Source organism: Sebastes fasciatus, chromosome 16 (assembly GCF_043250625.1).
Source record: "Sebastes fasciatus isolate fSebFas1 chromosome 16, fSebFas1.pri, whole genome shotgun sequence".
In the NCBI taxonomy this organism is placed as follows: Eukaryota; Metazoa; Chordata; class Actinopteri; order Perciformes; family Sebastidae; genus Sebastes; species Sebastes fasciatus.
In genome coordinates this window covers 4091217-4110253 of record NC_133810.1, presented here as the reverse complement: position 1 = coordinate 4110253, position 19037 = coordinate 4091217, and the positions used below count along the sequence as shown (strand labels likewise).

Here is a 19037-nt window from a genome sequence, read left to right as displayed (position 1 = left end):
GCTGAAATATAGAGTGATATTGTGCTTTTAGCTGACGTGTGTCTCCTCACTGTTTTGAGTGATGCTCCTTCATGTCTATGTAGAGCGAGCACAAGCGCGAGCAACAGGACGCTGACTTTCGTTGACTTAACGGCCACAGGTGTCGCTGTTAACAAGACATTTCTGATTCTTACATAGAGTCCCTTTAAGCAACTATGACTCTAGACCTAAAAGTTGTTTTACTCAGTTACCCAACTTTGTCATGTGATCAACAAGTAAATGTTCTTATTTGAGCAGAAGAGGATATTTGGTGTGCTGGGAGAACATCAAACAACTGGAAGGAGGTGAATACTTTACTTTGGAGGGAAGCTCACTGGCTCATGAGCTCAAAGAGTGTCGTACCATTTTGTTTGAATCGCTTATTCTATTGACATTCTATATGAACATTATTTTTTTCGGTGAAAACAGCGAAAGTCTGCCAAAGCCAAAAACACCATCAGAGCAGGGAGAATGAACCAAAAGTAGTTGGCCGAACAGTTAAACAATGAGCTGAAATAGTTGTTGAGGTATTTCACTCTGGAGCAACGTTTTAGTTTGTTAATAGACAGACATGAACAGCTGTTCAGTTTTCACTTGATAGTATCCCGGCAGACGACACATTCTCTGTATTCATTATACAGTGTGTTCTGTATAATTCCCTCAGTCCTTTAAGGAATCTGATTCATGAATGTGTGTGAGCATTAAATTGTCAGACAGCACAAAATATTATAAGCATTTAACAAAACAAAAATCATCTTGTGATAGAAATGGACATAACCTGTGTAATTTTGTTGCTTTATTGCTCAGTAGAAAAAACAATTGCACTTTAAAGATGAGTCCGTACACGATTGTGTTCCTTCTATAAAAGACATAGTCTTGCAATTCATCTGCACACTGTGCAGCGATAATTGTTCCAAAGATGTTTGGCAATTCCAGTTTCCATCGAGTTTTTGGCTTGCAAAAGTCCCGCATATGTCCTCATATGCTTGATTTGGTTCCTTGGATGGACACAAAGGGAGCAGGTATTTCCCATGGTCGGAATTGTTAAGGCAACAATTGAAAAAGACGAGGCGAAAAGAGGCAAAAGACGAGACAATCCATTAAATCCAGCAGAGTTTGTGGTTTTTGACTCTTGGAGATTCTTGAGGTCCAAACTTGAGCTCTGTGTTTTCTCCACAGGACCGTGGTTCTCCTACCCTGGGGAAGGACAGAAGACAATCATTTTGTTTATCAGTATCAGTAATGTGATCTTCATTGACAGTAGAATGACTGACTGTTCGTGTCAGTGGTGCTCAAGCAAGCGTGTTTCTTTTACCTTCTTCCTCATCACAAGCTCACGCTGCATGATTGTATTCTGGGTGTTGTTGTGTGGTCCGACCAGCGCACTGGATCACTGCTGTACCACGGAGGAAGTTTCTGGAGCAGCACGTTATTCATTGTAGCTTCCATTCTTATCTGGAGAAGAGTGAAACAGAGGTCAGATTAACAGGCAGCCAGTCTGTTTTTCTTATTGTCAACAAATCCCACAAAAAGTTGACTTGAATGAAAGCGTAATTTTGTTCAAATGTATTATTCACCTGATCAAAGCTGATCATTGTTTCATGGTCTTTTTTTTCTGTGGAAGACGCCTCATCTCACCGTCCAGTGGCCTCAGTTGGCGCCCCGGTTGAAGTGCTCCAGCACGGTGGCGTTGGTTCTCTCAAACAGCCACTGCTGGCTAAGAGAGGAGGGGTCGCACGTGTTCATGAAGACCCGCCGCTCGCTCGGGCTGCTGTCGATGCAGCTGTTACTGACGGGGTGATACAGACTCTTATCCTGGAGGAAAGAGAAAGACAACTGGTATTTATTTCTGGGCATTTTTGTGAAATATTAAATCACATACTTTGCATTACATTCTCGCAAATAAATACTCTATTTGTTATGTTAAACCATTATACCACTCATCCCACACTTATTTCTAAAACGGACTGTTGTGAACAACAGGACAGTTGGAAGGCTAAAGAACAGGATGCATGCTGTAAATGCCAGCATTTTCTAGAGGTAATAAACTCTCAGTCTCCTCTCCCCCCCGCTGCCGTACCTCTCTGTAGCGCCACAGCTGGTTGCCCTTCATGCCGTGACAGTCGTACAGGGTGACGGGGCTGCTGTGGGAGACGGCGTCGAAGCAGACCTTCCTAGTGTGTATGGGGTCGCCCACCCGGATATCCTCCCTCCAACCAAATGTTAACACCTGCAGGGAACACATCTCAACTGTAACTAACAGCACACTGTTTCCCTCCTCTGTTGCTCTTCCTGAGGTTTCTATCACTGGGTTTCCCTTTTACGGTGCTTGTTTGTGGAGTTCTCCTGGAGCATGAAGATAGTGTGTCATATGTTGTACAGGTTGTAAAGCCCTCTGAATAAAACTTGTGGGACTGTTGGATGAAAACCTCCCAGGTCAGGAGACTTCTGAGACATTTTACTGGAGAAAGTGTAATGAATGAGCCTCACCTGTCCATGGCTCCAGGCGATCTCGCCCCGCCCCTTCACACAGTTCTCCAGGCGGATGGGGCTCCCTGACACAAAGTGTTTGATCTCCATGCACATCCCGCTGCCCACGTTCCTTATCTACAAAACACACACACAAAAACACAGAGACATGGAGTTACAGAAACAGGGACAGCTTGCTCTTTAGTTATGGACAGCCACAGCACAGGATTTATCAGATATTATTTTTAATCCAGCATAGTCATGGCTGGATTAAGGCCTTCATGGGCCCCTGTGATTTTAATTTAAAACCTTAGACGTTGATTTATTGCAGATCATGTGTGTTGTGGCCCTGCTGGGGGAACATTTCTCACTGTATTTCATTACACGTTTCTTGTCACTTTACAACCTATAAAATGACATTTGACTTTGGATCTGCATAAAATAATCCTATTTCAGTATATATCCTCTCTTACCTGTCTCCAGCACACTTTGCAGTATTTGTGCAGGAAGTAGTTCAAAGATTTGTAAATATTGTTCTTCCGTGACTTGATTCTGAATATATTAAAGATAAGCTGGCAAAGTGCGGTCATGGTGAATGCACTAATTTCAAAGTGTTTGGTTGTTCGGAGACCCAGAGTTGGGGAAGCAGCCTCAAGGCATTAACAAAGTTTTCCAGATAATTTAAGGGGGAGGTAGAAACCGCTGACATTTTCAAACAAAGGATAAAAACAGTGTTTTAACTTTGCTTTTAGCGAAGGAGCAGTTTATTCTCATTTCCTCCTTCCTTTGATATTGTTATTCCTCTTACTTTTGTCTCTGCAGATTTTCTTTTTTATTTCTGAAATAGTAAGAAGGTAGAGGACTCTCATCAGTCACGAACAAACTTTAAATAACCGTGTTAGTGCTGACAGTGGGGGGGGGGATTCATTGCCTTATTATTATCTCCACCAGGAGATTATATATTTGGTTGTGTGTGTGTGTGCATGCATCACTGTGTCTGTCTGTCTGTCCACGGCTGATTTTGCATACTGCCGGACCAATCAGCCTTCTATTTGTTGTGCTCATTGATGACTGTATGCTCGAGGACCTCTCGTGTTTGCAGTGATTCACACTTTTTGAAAAGATATTTTATTGACCGCTGACTGCTGAATCCTCACTACTCTTAACCGGCCGGTAGGAGCCGCAAGTGATCAACAGCTGCTTCAGTTTGGACTCCGCTACACATTACAAATTGATCCTCTCTTGATTTGCATACCTATGTAAGACAATTGCATGTGTGTGTGTGTGTGTGTATGTGTCATGACCCTGACTCAAGGAAGCAACATAAAGGGAAAAAAAACAGAGATGACTAAACTAAACTTTGAATTTGAATAAGTAAACAAAAGAAATCAATGAGCAAACAAAGTGGTGAGGGGAACCTCTGTTCCTGCAGAGCCAGCTGGTTGGGAGTGTGGCTGATAGAGTGCTGCTGGGTGGAGGAGGGGCTTTTAAACTCGGGTATTCAAGGCAGGTGCCACAAATCAACAATTAGGGCTGGTACGCAAGACTCTGGCCCTGGATCACAACCCAACTGAACAGACAGACATGGAGTAAAAACACCCCCCAACCCAGTACTGTACCACATCAGACTACGACCCAGGCCAGAATAAATGCCTTAGCACACAATCATGTGTTTTCTTGATTTCCAAATAGAAAGCAAGACGTAAAATATGCATGTATCACTCTACTGAGTGCAATTTTCTAGTTATAAGATGACTTAATTCTCCCATGCACTTGTCAGCCCAGCCCAGTTGCACGAAAATACATATCAATGACATGATAATGCGCAAGGCAAAATTGTGCAATGAGAACGCCGTTCTTGCTTTTGGCGTGTCATTTTTTACGCCGTGTTATCTGTACTGACTGTAATGTAAATGCATCTGCGTAAATATGCTACATTCAGAGGTAGTGATGCAGAATAAAAAAGTGAGAAAGACTGCTTATGGAAGGGGAAGTAGATAGGTCCAACAAACACAGGACTTTCAACCTGGAGACCAGTGTTGGAGACCGATGTTTTGTTTTGTAAGTTACGTTTGTGACGTTTGTGTCGTTAGTGACGTGTGTTTTAGTGATGTTTGTAATGTGTTTTCCGTTGTTTTGTTACATTGTTTCCGTACGTATTTTTCTTAGTTTACGTACTTATTTAAAAGCCAACCATGATGTTTTTTCCTAAACCTAACTAAGTGGTTCTGTTGCCCTCTGCTGGTACTGCACCTTCATTCAGACACGCTATCCTCTGGTGGACAGGCGGGTCTATTACACGCTTTGCTGTGATACCAGGTTGGTCAATCAGGTGTAGATTAGAGCCTATATAGTACACTGTTCTCTGAAACGATTAAATGTGCAGTGTAAATAAAGTTTGATTTACTGATGAGTGTACAACATGTGTAGGTCTTCTCCATCGTTGTATTATTGATACATGTAACAGTAAGTTTAGATAAGATAATTAGAATAAAGATCAAGGTAAAGTTTGTGCTCTGTTGGTTTATCGTTGTTGTGTGTATAATAAATGTACATAACTATTTCTGTGTGTATTTCTCTGTACATTTTCTTCTCCATGCAATCTGTGAAACATCTATCTTGGATCGTTCATCAAAGCGGTTCCATAAACTAAACCTTACTTCTCCCCAGGCAGCAGCAGGCGGCTCCACCATCGGGTAGTGTTTGGGCAGATCCCAGGCCACCTCGCTCATGAACCACTTGAAGCTCTTGCAGTTGAGGCGGTTCCTCAGCTCCTTCTGGGCCGTCATGTCTCCCGCCGACAGGTGGCGGTACTCGGGCCGACGCTGGTAGACGTATTCGGCGTACTCGTCCATCCACACCTCGGCCACGCGTTTTAGATTCTGGAATCAAATGAAGGAGAGAGTCAGCAGGAGAGATTCATTCACTAAACAGCCTACTTTTCTCAGCAGGCATCTGGCAAGTGTGCCAGAATGTCTATGAGCCTCCCACAAACAAACACAAAATCCCTGGCAGTGACGATGCTCTTGAGGAACCACATTGGACTGTTTTGTGAACATAAATGTTTACATAGTCTGCTGTCGGTACTGCAGATTGGTCTCAGGGAGTCTGCACCGACAATGGCATCCATTTACTGACTCTGCTTTGGAATAACCCAACATAACAGCAACATTATGCTACTTCGCTGCAACCTTTTCTCAATAATATCCATTTGAGCCAACTGAATTCAAGCTGACCTTTTACCGGTTGGTTACCATGAATGCAGTTTTAGTTGCAGTGCTGTAGCATTTCAATGAAAAAGACAAAATTTAAAGAATGATAAAAATTTAAGAGGGATGAAACTGATGATGAAATTTCAATGTTGTGCAGGGAAGACAGAGTTCATTTTCCGTACCTTTGTATAAATGGTCTCCCTCGTATGCAGGGTCAGGCTGATCCAAGACCATCAGCATTCCACTGAGGTTCAGTATAAAAAGTCAAAAACAAAAGGCCAGCGCCTTTCTATTCCGTTGCATAGTGAGCCAAGTTCCAGGCTGCGGCAGAGGCATACATAATAAATGGTGTTAGGCTATACACCCCAGATGATTTAGCGCTTTTAGACAATTTCTCATTCCGTGTAGGTACTTCGAAGCGTTCAAGGAACAAAGAAACTTAAGCTCATTCTTCACAGTAAAGGCTAGAAGTTGTAGATAGCGGATACACTGCCTCTAGTCTGGTGGTCTTTTGTTAGTAGATGCTGAGCCGACTGTAAAGTGCTCTCGTGCACGGAGGAGAAAGAGGAGAGTACTTAGTAGAGGACACACCAAAGCAAAACGCTGCCATTTGTTATACTGCACCATTTAAAGACTGTAGCTCACATTAGGGCGATGTGTGTGTATGAAGTGTACAGTATGTGTTTCCATATGTGTTTATGTATGTTTAATTGTCTGTGTACTTGAGCTTAATTAGACAAAGGTTCATTCATTCCTTCTTGTTAGCTCATGTATTCACTTACATGTCATTGTAGTTCAGTTTCACTGTTCAGTGCAGTACAAGGAAACTGAAGTTGTTTTTGCATGAAGATGATGACTTTCCCACATCTCTGTACTTCAATAACTAAATATTTCCTTTGCTGGAATATATTTTCTTTCACATCAAACCATATTTCAGCACAGAGCAAAAAATGTTGTTTTTGTGACCTAAATTAAACTGTAATTTAAATGCTGAAGAGTTCTGCGTGTGAATACCGCAGAATACTAACAAAGTTAAAATCAGTTTTGCTGATGAAATGTTTTGCAAGAGCATAATCTGATTTTGCTTCATTCTTTGTTTGTTTAATCTTACTAATTTGACATAAGAACAAATAAGTATAGGTGCAAATATGACTATTATAAACATGTGAGCTACTGTATTGTTACTGTGAACGAGCTTTGCGGTCTGTGCCATTCAAAAGCAACAGCATACCTGACTGGTATTGTAACATTCAGACCTGATGAATGGAAATATTACAATGAAACAGTCCTCCGGGTTAGAAAAACTCAGCCGGTGTAAATGTTGTACGTCTTGTTATATGTCTTTTGTGGCTCTAGAGGAGCTTTCTGTCTTCATCCTATGATGAACAATATACTGCAGTTCAAATGGAGTTTTACAATGTGGTGCACCAAGAATGTTGCTAAAACAAAAGCATTGCAAATACTGTAGGTTCCACTTTTGCAGCGGAGCTCAAAGGAGTGTCGGACAGCAGGTGTACCCTGTGGTTTATCCTACCTGAGCTCATATGATTGTGAAACACAGGATCTGAATGGATCAGCCCTTACAGATCCAGTATGCTTCAATGAGTCCTACTTACAATATAATGTAATCCATTGTTGTGTTGTGACTCAGATGTAACAGAGGTGATGTGACAGCATTGTGCTGACACTAAGCCCCTGTGTCAGACTGCTATGGTACACGGAGAATCTGTGACTGATCTGCTCCATTGTATTCTGTCATGAACCGTGGAGGCATACAGTACAGTGTGACGAATTACCTTCGCCAAGCTGATCCCACCAGGGACCTTGTAGGGGACGTACTTCCTATAGATGTGTCCTACCCTGGAGCAAGGGATGTCCTCCATCCGACCACCACACATCCACACCTATAGAGACACACACACAGGGAGAGAGAGGAAGCTCTTTCATCAGACGGATCTGCTTTGTCCGTCTTAATAATTCAAAGGCAGAAAGTTGTGGAAAAGGTAGAAGGGAGGTGAAGTGAGGAGACGATCAAGGAGATGAGGAGGAGACTGATGGCTGAGAAGAAAGAGGCATGAAGTACAGTGGTTCTAACAGGCTTATAAATCCTGGGAGACTAAGAGGAGAGAGGAGTGAATTGGGAGGGGGAGGCAATAAAGATGAAATGGAAGGATAGTGGAGGAAGAAAAGAAGACACCAAAACCAAATTATGGTTTGATGTTGACCTGACTTCACCTGAGCAGCTGGGTGGGTTTAGAGAAAGACTACTGGGTTCATCATTGGTGCAGTTTACTATGAGTGTTTAAGCTGATATTGGAGAAACAATGGCAACTGCAAAAACGGCTAACACTTTTCAAGAAAACCAGACATGCTGTCTCTTTGAAATACTTAAATTATGTAATGAGATTTGATGTTTTAAGCACCCTGATTGTCTTAAGTAAAAAACAAACCTTCCGTTACGGTCATTTTATGTTTCTTTTCCCTTTCCCTCGTCTATCTCTCACAACCGAGACACCCAGCAGAGGCTGCTCATTTTAATCCTCCCAACTATAATGAAGACAACAGTGATGATTCTCTTTCTTGGCTTGCAACGTTGAAAATAAACCTTGAGAAAGAAAAGCGAGGCAATGAAGAGGATGACGATGAAAGAAAAGACTTAGAGACAGCAGGCGAGATGGGGGAGAAAAAAAAGGGTTTTGTTTTAAAGACAATAGCAAAATGAAAAGTAGGGAAATGAAAAGCTGGATTTAAACATGGAAACAAACGAGCTACGTATGGGAAGAAATAGGTGTAGGGCTTGCAAATTGTTTCTGCAGAGTAAAGTCCTTTAATATGTAAATAAGATGCTATTTGAAGGTAAGAGGCAGGCTGGAGCTGCTGGAGTAATGGAACATGAAATATGCATATTTTACATATGATTTCAAGGTGTAGGCACGTACGAACACAGAGTTAAAGGGGATGTAAAGGCAGTGGCACTGTGTTCCTACACGTACAATACATTTAAATACATTACACTGAGCCTAATAAGGAAGTCTAAGTAATAATTTTCATTTATATAACAGCAACATCAAGTCCGGACCAAACATGATATGAAAAAGATTGCGGCACTCCACAATGGTTGACTGAGAAGATGTGTCATCTTCTGGCCTAACAAGACGGTAACCTTATGGAACAAAAGCAAGAACATCATCGGCGAGGTGATTGCAATGGCTGGGCGATGTGTTTCAGATGGAGGCGGATCACATCCCAAAGGCTTTGACTCATCCAGGCAAAAGAAAATGACCTGCTGCTGAACTGTGTCGGACAAAGCTATACCGAAGACGGATTTAAATTGGGATGAGGCCCAATACGTCGCCAAGGTTAAGGAACGAGTGAGGGAGCTGATTGAGACCTGATGTCAGGGGATGTAGGGGATTAGGGAAGGCTGAGTGTCCATATAGAGTGTTTTTTTTTTTTTTCTGAGCGCCAGCATCTTTTTTTCAATTGTTCTCAATGAGAAGAGAGTGTATGCGGCTGCATGCGGCCGCCTATAGAGAAAAAGCGCTGCATCCAGCATCTTTTTTCAGAGAGCTTTAACTTTTTTGTGCGGCTACTCAGCACTTTTCTGCCAGAAAAAAATGCTATATGGACATGCAGCTGTATAAGTATTCATGGTCCCCAGAGGATGATCCCAAATGTTTAGGCCTTCTAACCTTTCTTCCGACAAATACAAATGTAGTCCTTAGCTAAAAACTACAGATTCTAGCTGTTTTAGGCCCTGATCAGACATGGGGCGGCTTTCTGTATTTGTTTTCAATGACGGTGCTGCTTTTGCATTGCTGGGCACCGTGCGCTTTTCCACTCAATGTGTTTTTGCAGGAGTGGCCTGAACGCCTCGAGGTGAAAAAAATTCAACATAGAGCAGAAAAAGTGCCCGATGTCATTAGCGTTTCTTCTCATTGTAGTGACGCTTGCCGGTTACCCCGAGCTATATGAAAACGGCACCGATATCACTTTACGGCAGCGTGACGTTAACCTCTCGTCACCATCTTTCGGGTCCTATCACACGCGCTCACACTCCAGCTCCCGGACGGCGCGGGCGAGACAGGCCGGTGGCATGCGCCAGCCCTCCCTTTCATTGCGCTACAGGGTTTTGCTTGCACCCTCTGACTCGCGCGTGCGTTAGACTCCTTGGTCCGTGTTTCAAGACGGGTCGGGTGGGTTGCAGAAGCACCTTCGCCCCGAGCCTTTCCAAGCCGACCTAGAACCGGTCGCGGCGCACCGTCTCGTATGCGAATCGTATGAGACTCCTCAGCCTGCCGTGTGTCGCTCACACCCTCCAGCTGGCTGTTAACGAGGGTCTTTTGGCACAGAGAAGTACTCGTATCGGTACCCGGTATCGGCGAGTACCCAAATGTAAGTACTGTATGTAATGCATCCCTACTATTAACTATTAGGTAGCGTACAGTTCATGGTTTGTGTTAAGCTAATGATTGCACACATTTGGTGGTTGCCTAGCAACAATTTATAAAAAAAACCCTGCAAAACACGCTGTCTGATCAGGGCCTTAGGCTGTTGTGGCCTTTTTATTCAACCTTTTTCTGAAAATTGCTCATTTCCCTTACATTTCAAACTTTCTCACTTAGATGGAGTTTGTGTTGTTACAGAACAACTCACCACATGGGAATCATTTAACAACTAGCATTAAGCTATTAAACCATCCAGAACCAAAAAAGTCCTCATTGCCCTGTGTTGACATCATAGTCACTGCAGCACAACCAAGACTCTCATGGTCTGCTGCAGATGAAGCTTCACCACCAGCGAACCGACTCAGATCGGCCGATAGAGAGAAACTACAGAACAACAGAATTCACTCCAACTGCATGAATAAAACATATCGCTGCAAGACAAAATCCAGCGTTGACTAAAAGTGCAACTAAAACTCGAGTCATCCCTATTGGTGTCTTTGAATAAATAAAACATAAGTTCAGTATATACTGTATTGCAGTGGCTCTGGTAATGTGTTTGCTTCCACTACATGAATAATAATGTCCTAATGTCCAACGGCTGGCAGCAATAAAGTCTGAATAAAATGTAATGCTTCAAGGTTAGTACTGGCTGCCACACCAATCTGAATGGACTGACCTCGTGCTTTTGAACCAACAGATGGTTTTGAAGTTCATTTTTTGTATTTGCTCGGTTTGACACCTGCTCCAGAGGACAACACAGAAAGCTGGTAATAAGCACGATGCAAAAAAATTCCACATGCCATTAAAAATTAAGTTTGGCCAACATAGACTGTTTGCTGGTGTTGTCATGGAAACAAGCATCAGAAAGACAGTTGCATTATCATGGTAGCAACAACATGACCTTATCAAGCATACCACTGGCCAATATGTGAAAGTTTATGCAAGTAGCCTATTACCCATCCAACATTCTGAATGCTACATTTAACATCATGCAATTTATTTTTTAATGTATGCTTTTAGAAAAAAAGTTTCTCCTCTGCCAACTGTTTGCCAGTTAGCTAACTTTTACTCGTAATACTTCCTTTTTTTGGGCTCCATCCATGGAGGTTTAATTATTTCTGCCTCCAGAGCAGCTCTCTCTCTGACAAATGTTTGCATAACTTAAACTCCAATCTGCCGGAGCGGTATAACAAATCCACCGTCACTTTTATGCCTTGCACTATCCTCTCCCTTGGCATGTGAGGTCATATCGCCTGTGTGCCTGTATGTGCCGACATTATTTCACTGTGTGAGCTGGAAATGCTTGATTTTCCCATACCAGTGTGACCGAGATGGAGCTTTAGATTAACTGTACCAGCGAATGAAGTGATTGTGTTCCATGCAAGCCGAGCCTGGATGTCTGCGGGAGCAGCAGTTTGGTTGGAGGGATTAGTATGAGAGCCTGTTACTCAGGAGATTGGCTGTCTGCTCTGTATCAGCTAATGGGGATCTTAATAAAAAGGAAACCAAATTGAATATCTGTGGGCATAAAGTAGGGGTTAAGAGGCACAGCTAGGCATGTGCTGATAGCTAAATTTAATAGTACGATAATCTTGGCCAAAATAATAACCTTGGTAAGGGATATTATCTCAGTAATTACTTAAAATGAAAAACTTCAAAACTGTGTTAAGAGCTTTTCACATCAGGCTCAGCCCTGGGGTCTCAGATGGTGTCAGTTGAGGCCTATCGTTTCACCTTTAAAGGTAAGAATCCTCACCTTTTGCTCAGGGTTTCAAAAACACTCAACCGCGGACTGAGAGTGGTCAAACCTGAGGTGCTTCAGGTTTAAGAATTGATTTATATTTCAGATTTCATCCACCACAACACTATAGGTAGATAGCGGCTGTGTAGAGATTTTGCTTTATACCCCCAAGAAACTGTGTTGGAAATGAGTTTGTGAGAACACAACATATGTCCAGTGTGCAAGGTTACTGAGCCTTTCTTCAACAACATCAACAATCACCACTGGCATTGGAACAATTGCTAAAAGTACAAGAATACAAATATGTTGGTGCCTTCCAAAATAACCCATAATGAACATTTTCTGATCCGACACTCCTCTGTCACCAGGACACCACAACCTTGCTTGTCAGTATCCTCCAACAATTGTTACAACTGACTATAAAAATATAATAACTCATATGAATGTTTTGCTGGATTAGAAGTGAGGAGAAAAGAAGAATGGTCCCGTGAACATCCGTTTTCCATTTATACCCATCCGTCTGTCAACGGCCCTGACACTGAACCTGGACTTAAATGTGAATAACCATTGTCTGTGTTTTCAAAGCTGTCTGGGCTAGTTGAAACATGTGGACAAAGAAAATCTAATGAGTTTGAAGGAGAACATTAGAAATAGAGCAGGACTCTCAAAGACAGCGTCCTTGTGGTTTTGAAACACATAAAGTCCTGAGTGAACAGAGACATAAAGCTTTCATTATAGATGTGACAGAAACCAAAAGAAAAGAGGATGATGCCATTGCCTGGGGACAACATTGATTCCCAAGAGGACATATTATACTATAATGCTGCCATGACAAAGGGCTAAAAAAGTTGGCAGAATGGCTGGTTAGAGATGTATAGAGAAATATCATCTGCAAAATAAATAAATGTGTACAATAAATGAGCATTCAGTTAGCCAGTGGTGTATAACCATACAGTACAAGGAAATTATTTGACCATCCCATCCACAAAATGAGGAAAACTGTCTTTAACTGCAAATTAAATTTGCACTTTGTTCATTTGTACCTTGAATGAGATCTCATACTGTTCTCCTCCCCAGATCTCCAGACCCGTGTCATATCCTCCCAGCTCCCAGAACCACTTCCTGTCCACAGAAAACAGTCCACCTGCCATCACTGGTGACCTGCGGGACACAGAATACAACACAAACACTCACTACTTGCAGTATATTTTGTACAACAGCTGCACCCAAAATTTTAAATTACATTTGCATGCACAACGGCAGCATCGCTTTCCATTTCTCACCTGCCAAAGAAAACATCGAAATACATGTTAGATTTACTCCCAAACAACTGCAACAGCTAACAAGGTCCTTGAAATCACTTTTTTCCGAGTCAAAGGAACAAAGACGGAGAGAGAGAAAGCAAGGAGACAATCAGAAATCATCACTTCTAACAGCTGAAATGTCAAAACGTCTACAGCGGGAACTACTCGAGAGAGAGAAATAGACGGAGACTCAAGCAGGAGCGTATTGATTTCTTAGTCACTTTCTAAACTTTATCCTTGAATAATAAATTATAAACTTTATGTGTGGAGCACTTTTTTCATAACAGCAGTTTCTAAGTGCTTCACAGTTAATAATGAAAATTGAATAATAGTGCACAGCAGATATTTAAAATTGACAAAATGTAATTAAAAGAAAACCAAAACCAAACGATTTGCAAGCAACAAAATCATGAACACGCCAGCCTATAAACGTGGGTTTTTAAGTTGTATGTGTGGTACAGTCTCAGCTGACCTGACGGGGGGGAGGAGGAGGCAATTCCATTGCGTCGGAGCTAAAACGGTAAAAGCGCGGTCCCCCTTTGTTTTGAGCCTGGACCGTTGGATATTTAAGAGCAATCAGTCAGAAGATCTGAGTAATCTTGGTGCAGAGTATTGGGTTATAAGTTGAGATATATAAGAAGGTAAATGCAGGTAGAAATGCAATCTTGGAATCCACCGGCTATTATCTGACAATGATTTAGCTCTTTTAAGGAAAAGTTTTAGCTTGTAAACTTGCTACTTGGGAAACAATCCAGTCGTACACGTCGTCTCTCAACTCCAACTATAAAATCAATCTTCAATATTCAATATATTCTTATCCGATGTGCATGTATCACCTCAGCGTCTACAGTATATCCCATATACTGAATTCAACCTGAAAGCGCACACAGCAAGAAAGGGTCAACATGTATGAATCACAGACTTTTTTTTCAAGCTTTTTTCACTCTTGCAGCAAACTATATTCCTATGATATTGATAAGTTCAATATGTTCACGATATGTTCACATATTGGCGAAATGATTAGGGTTTGAAACAAACTGAACATATGAATTGTCCGCAGAATATTGGATTGTGCTGCAAGAGTGGTTTAAGAGGGTTTTTTTATGTATGTATGAAGCTACTGTCCACCACGAGGGAGCAACAAACCTTTCAGCCTACATGATTAAAATCTCAAATGACAAAAAAATAGAAGAAAGAGAGAGACAGAACAAGAGCATGAAAACAACACACACAGAGATGCAGACAGAGTCAGAGTTCATGTATTTATGATGGCACTATATCTCACCAGATAATGAAGATGCACTGAACAGTGCAGAACCAATTAACCCACTACAGAGCATTGTGGCTTCTGTCTGCTGTGACAAGCTCCGTGCTGCTGAGTGCAGGGCTTGTTAGCTGTTGTATTGCTGCTGCTGTACGTGACTGTAGCTGCCGCACACCTGAGGCTGAAAAATTGGGGCAGCAGGTGCAGACACACACACACACACACATATATATTTGATTTCTTCCAAGGAACCCAACTCTCTCCACCAACCCGATTAATGTAACACTGATCTTCAATCTTCAACAATCAATCAAAAATGTTTCCTATCTTTTGATTCCCCCTTTCCCAAAAAAAAAGCGGTCCTCTTCAGTGCAGAAATATCACAATACATGCTTGCAGGTACATCAGGTTGTCATAGTTACGAGCTTTTCATCGAGGTAGAAGTCGGAGGCAGGCAGCCAGCAGGTAGTCTGCTCTCGCCAAAGTCGTCCCTGAGGAGGATCAATTAAAGGCAAACAGGGCAGCTACTGTACTGTCAGCAGTGAGAAACACTCGGGGCCTTCCCACGCCTCGTGAGCAGTGAGCAAATATACGAGTCCTGTGGTGATAACAGCCGGGTTTCTGCACTTTTCCTTCTCCAAGGGTGAAAAGGATGAAATGAATCCAGCAGTGATTACTGTACAAACACCTCTGTACTTCTCTCCGACTTTCTTCTTTTTGTTTTATGTCTTTTCACTCATATGTATCACTCTGGCCGAACAGCGTTGTCTTTAACATTCCTACTTTTTATTATTAAAGTAAAACAATTTGGAGTGATGAAAACATTTATGTTTGCTCTGCCTGCTGTGGGTTGTGCTATCCTGATGGGTTTCTAAATGTGTGATAAATGAATGGCTGTGTTTGCTGTGTAATGCAATTGACATCACGTCCAATTTACTTTCTCAATGGCAATAATATATATTCACTATCAGCATGTTTACAGACATTTACCAGTTTGCCATGTCATTCCAAAACCATGGGAATTCATTTACTGCTTTTGGAAAGGCTTTCCAACCAGATTTTTTGGAACTTGGCTGCTGGGATTTGCTCCCATTCAGCCACGGGGACATTTAGTGAGTCCAGCCACTGATGTTGGGCAAAAAGGCCTGGCTCGCAGTGTTCCAATTCATCCCCAAAGGTATTGGATGGGGTTGAGGTCAGGGCTCTGTGCAGGCCAGTCAAGTTATTTCACACCAAACTGGGTAAAAAACATGTATTCATGAAGCTGGCTTTGTGCATGGGGGCCTTGACTACATTTACATGCACAAATATTCAGTTTTTTTGCCCTGATTCCGAATAAGAAAATAGTTCTACTAAGCTTTTAAATGGCTAATAAAAAATGAATATTCCACTAATATTCCGCCGTGCATACTCCAATTAAAGTAACCGGTGGTGGACAACCTCCCTCTTTCATTTCTTCAACCACCTTCCTGAAAAGGTCGGCGTTGCGATATTTGTGCATATCCAAAACCTGTTGATATCCAAGTCTTTCATAATGTTTAAAACTAGATGTGTTTCTCCTTTCCGACCAGAAATGTGGGCTTTTCTTTTGAGCATGCATCTCTGCAAACTGTCAGCAAGTTGGATTGTGTACAACGCGCAGAGCTAGTCGTAAACAAGGAAGAGGCCGTGTGTCACAAACTGCCATAAAACCCCCAATTGAGACGCATATTCCGAATGTACCAAACTGTTGCCACAAAGTTGGAAGCACACTATATAGACCATTGTTCATACACTTTGGGCCATATAGTGTAGAAGCACTAAACTAACTTGTATCAAGCAACAAGTCAAACAATTTCCTCCAGAGATGTTTCCATGTTTCGTGCTTTGCTTTTACCTTCATAACAACAGCAGCTACAGTCTTCAGTTCTGTTATGCACATACATTAGAAAAAATAAATAAACATGAAGCCTAAAAGATGCTTTTTGTCACAGTTATGAGTGAAACATGGTCAACAATGTAAATGGTAACAAAAATAAAACAAAATGCAAAAAATACTTGGTTAGATTTAGTAAAAAACATCATGGATTGACATAAAAGGACTACGTTTGATACATTATTAAGCTACAAACGTCAATTAAAATCAGTGAAGGTTAACATTTAGTTTCACATCGGACACAAACAGCAGTCTGTTTAGGCAAAGTCCTGTGTTTGTTTGACCCATCCAAAGCATCTTCCTCCTCGGTACGTAGAGTTCCGCGGATTACCATTACAAACGTATAGGCTTCCCTCGAAACGTAATTCACAATGCAGTTAAATTGTATGGGAACGTCATTTTTAGGAGACGGGGCTCGGTGTAGACTAATATGAACTGAAGTGAGATTTGATCAGATATAGGCATGTGTGTGGACAGGGTGCTAGATTCTCACTGGCTGGAAGACTTTAATGTGAAACAGCTGCAGTCAGATTACACGACAGCGTTCGACTTTGTCTGGAATAATAACCCATTGCTCTACAAATTGTTCTAAATCTATATTAGTGTATACTTGAGCACAAAGGAACAATTTGAGTCATTGCAAAGGGAATGGACTTAATTACCGCTGAGACAAAGTGAAGCAAAGGAGTAGATGGAGATTTAGAAACTTCAGCTTGTGTGTGTTGTGTAGATTAAAAAACTCCTATTGCAGTAACAAACATACTGTGTAGCTATAATTACCCTCAGAAATTATATAATTGTCCATTGTGCACACACAAATGCACTTCTTCCTTCCTCCCTTCCCCCACTGCCACACCGGACAAGAGGCAACGAGGAGCAGGTGAAGGCCATTTGGATTTAATTAGCTGTCTCCAACACCAAAATGTTCTGCTCTTACTGATAAAGTGACCAAAGCCTACAGTATGCAGATTATTGATACAGAAAAAAAGAATCACAAATGGGCATTTGGCACATGTACGGAGGTGTTACACATGTAAAGTGCTGTGGTACAACAGTGTGGCTGTAAGTAGGAGAAGCACTGAGCATGATGTTTAATTCATGTGTTGACACAGTGTCTACAGTTAGAAGAGCGCTGCAGTGCACCAGTGAAGTGGCTGCTCAGGGGGTGTTTGACTTCCACTGTCCTGCCTGTTTTACGAGCACATGGATGTGCAGGGATCCAAAAAAGTAATAAAACACTCAGCCTGTCCTCACTTCCTACACACATCTGAAACATAAAGTGAGGTGGTCAGTTTACTGTTTATGTACTTATCAGAGATATACTTAACAGTACTTAAGTATACTTGGCTTGTATTGACAAGTATACAGAAAAGTCTGAGTATATTTGGCTTATGCTTACTTTTTGATAGAGCAGCCTATTAGCCTATTACTTTTTTTTAATCTCATCACAAAATATCAATTCAAATAGCAAAGGTCTCTTTATGTAATATATAAATCATTGGCTATAAGTAAAGGGTACTTTCATAAACTAAAAAGTGGGGCTACAAGTGTATAACTAGTAAACTAACAGTATATCTATAGGTTCACTTTTAGTATAGTTCATATTATAGTTGCAGTACAAACTACAACTTGGATGTAAACTAGTTGTGTACTCAAAGTTTACTAATCTTACATTTAAATTATACTTAAAAGTATACTTTTATTAACTAAAAAGTGGGCCAATTTAGTGCCAAGAAGGATTGAAGTAGTACACTTACAAGTATACTACTAGGACACTGATTTAAGTATACTTATTACATAAAGTATACTTGGGAATATACTTGAACTATACTTAAGTTTACATTATAAAATAAACCTGAAGTATACTTCTTTTTTGTAAGGGTAGTGAGACTGAGCTGAAGTGTTCATCCCCATGAGTAAAGTCTGTTGGAGGCTACGACACACGAAGATACCATCACTGATAGACAATATGATTTTTATCTAAGTCACTCACTCGAAGGATTCACTGGGGTCGTCCTTCTGCAGCTCCGGAGGGATGGGTATCCGTTTGTAGTACATTTCCCAGTCGAACGCCCCTCGCATGGCGTCCCCCGCCTGTGTGTCATAGCCGAAGTTGTCGTGGTCGATCACGTCGATCATCGGACACACGATGGTCTTCCTGTTCTGGGCGATTCGGTCTGAGAGACACAGAGGAAGACAAAAAATAAAGTTATACCACTGATTTTCAATGGAGAACCAAAGCAAACACAAGCAAGGTTTTAATGTTACTGGACTTGTGTATTGCGTGTCCTTCATCTACAGTAGTAAAGGAGGAAGTCAGTGGGTGCACAGGAAGATAGATTGTGTGTGTTCGTGCACTACGCTCCTTTTTTTCACTCAGCTCTCGACACATGTCAGACCGTCTTAAAAAGGTTCGCCAGCGTGTTGACTCCGTGAAAGACACCCACTCTGAATATATTCTTTGAAAAGTTCAGCTTCTGTTTGAATCATTTCTTAGAGCAAATCTAGCCTCATCTCCAAGCTCAAGGTAACTTGTGAATGAGGGTGCAGATGTGCAGTTTGTCTGACTGGATGACATTTGGATGAAGTTCTGTACTGTAGGTGCCTGCTCCTTTATGAGTGATTTTTCCCCCCTCTTTTGAATTGGAAATCATAGATCATCAGAT

At 41.6% G+C, this 19037-nt stretch overlaps 1 protein-coding gene across 1 annotated transcript in view; it reads right to left on the bottom strand.

Annotated features, from left to right (window-relative positions):
- Positions 1-783: 783 nt before the first annotated feature.
- Positions 784-19037, bottom strand: part of LOC141752999 (polypeptide N-acetylgalactosaminyltransferase 10-like) — a 64930-nt gene continuing 46676 nt past the window's right edge. Inside the window, 9 exon segments of the mRNA XM_074611297.1 lie at positions 784-1215; positions 1334-1473; positions 1596-1833; positions 2099-2248; positions 2509-2625; positions 5148-5369; positions 7496-7603; positions 12932-13049; positions 18365-18548. Of these exon segments, the coding sequence (XP_074467398.1) occupies positions 1669-1833; positions 2099-2248; positions 2509-2625; positions 5148-5369; positions 7496-7603; positions 12932-13049; positions 18365-18548 (1064 nt within the window). The 3' untranslated portion in view covers positions 784-1215; positions 1334-1473; positions 1596-1668.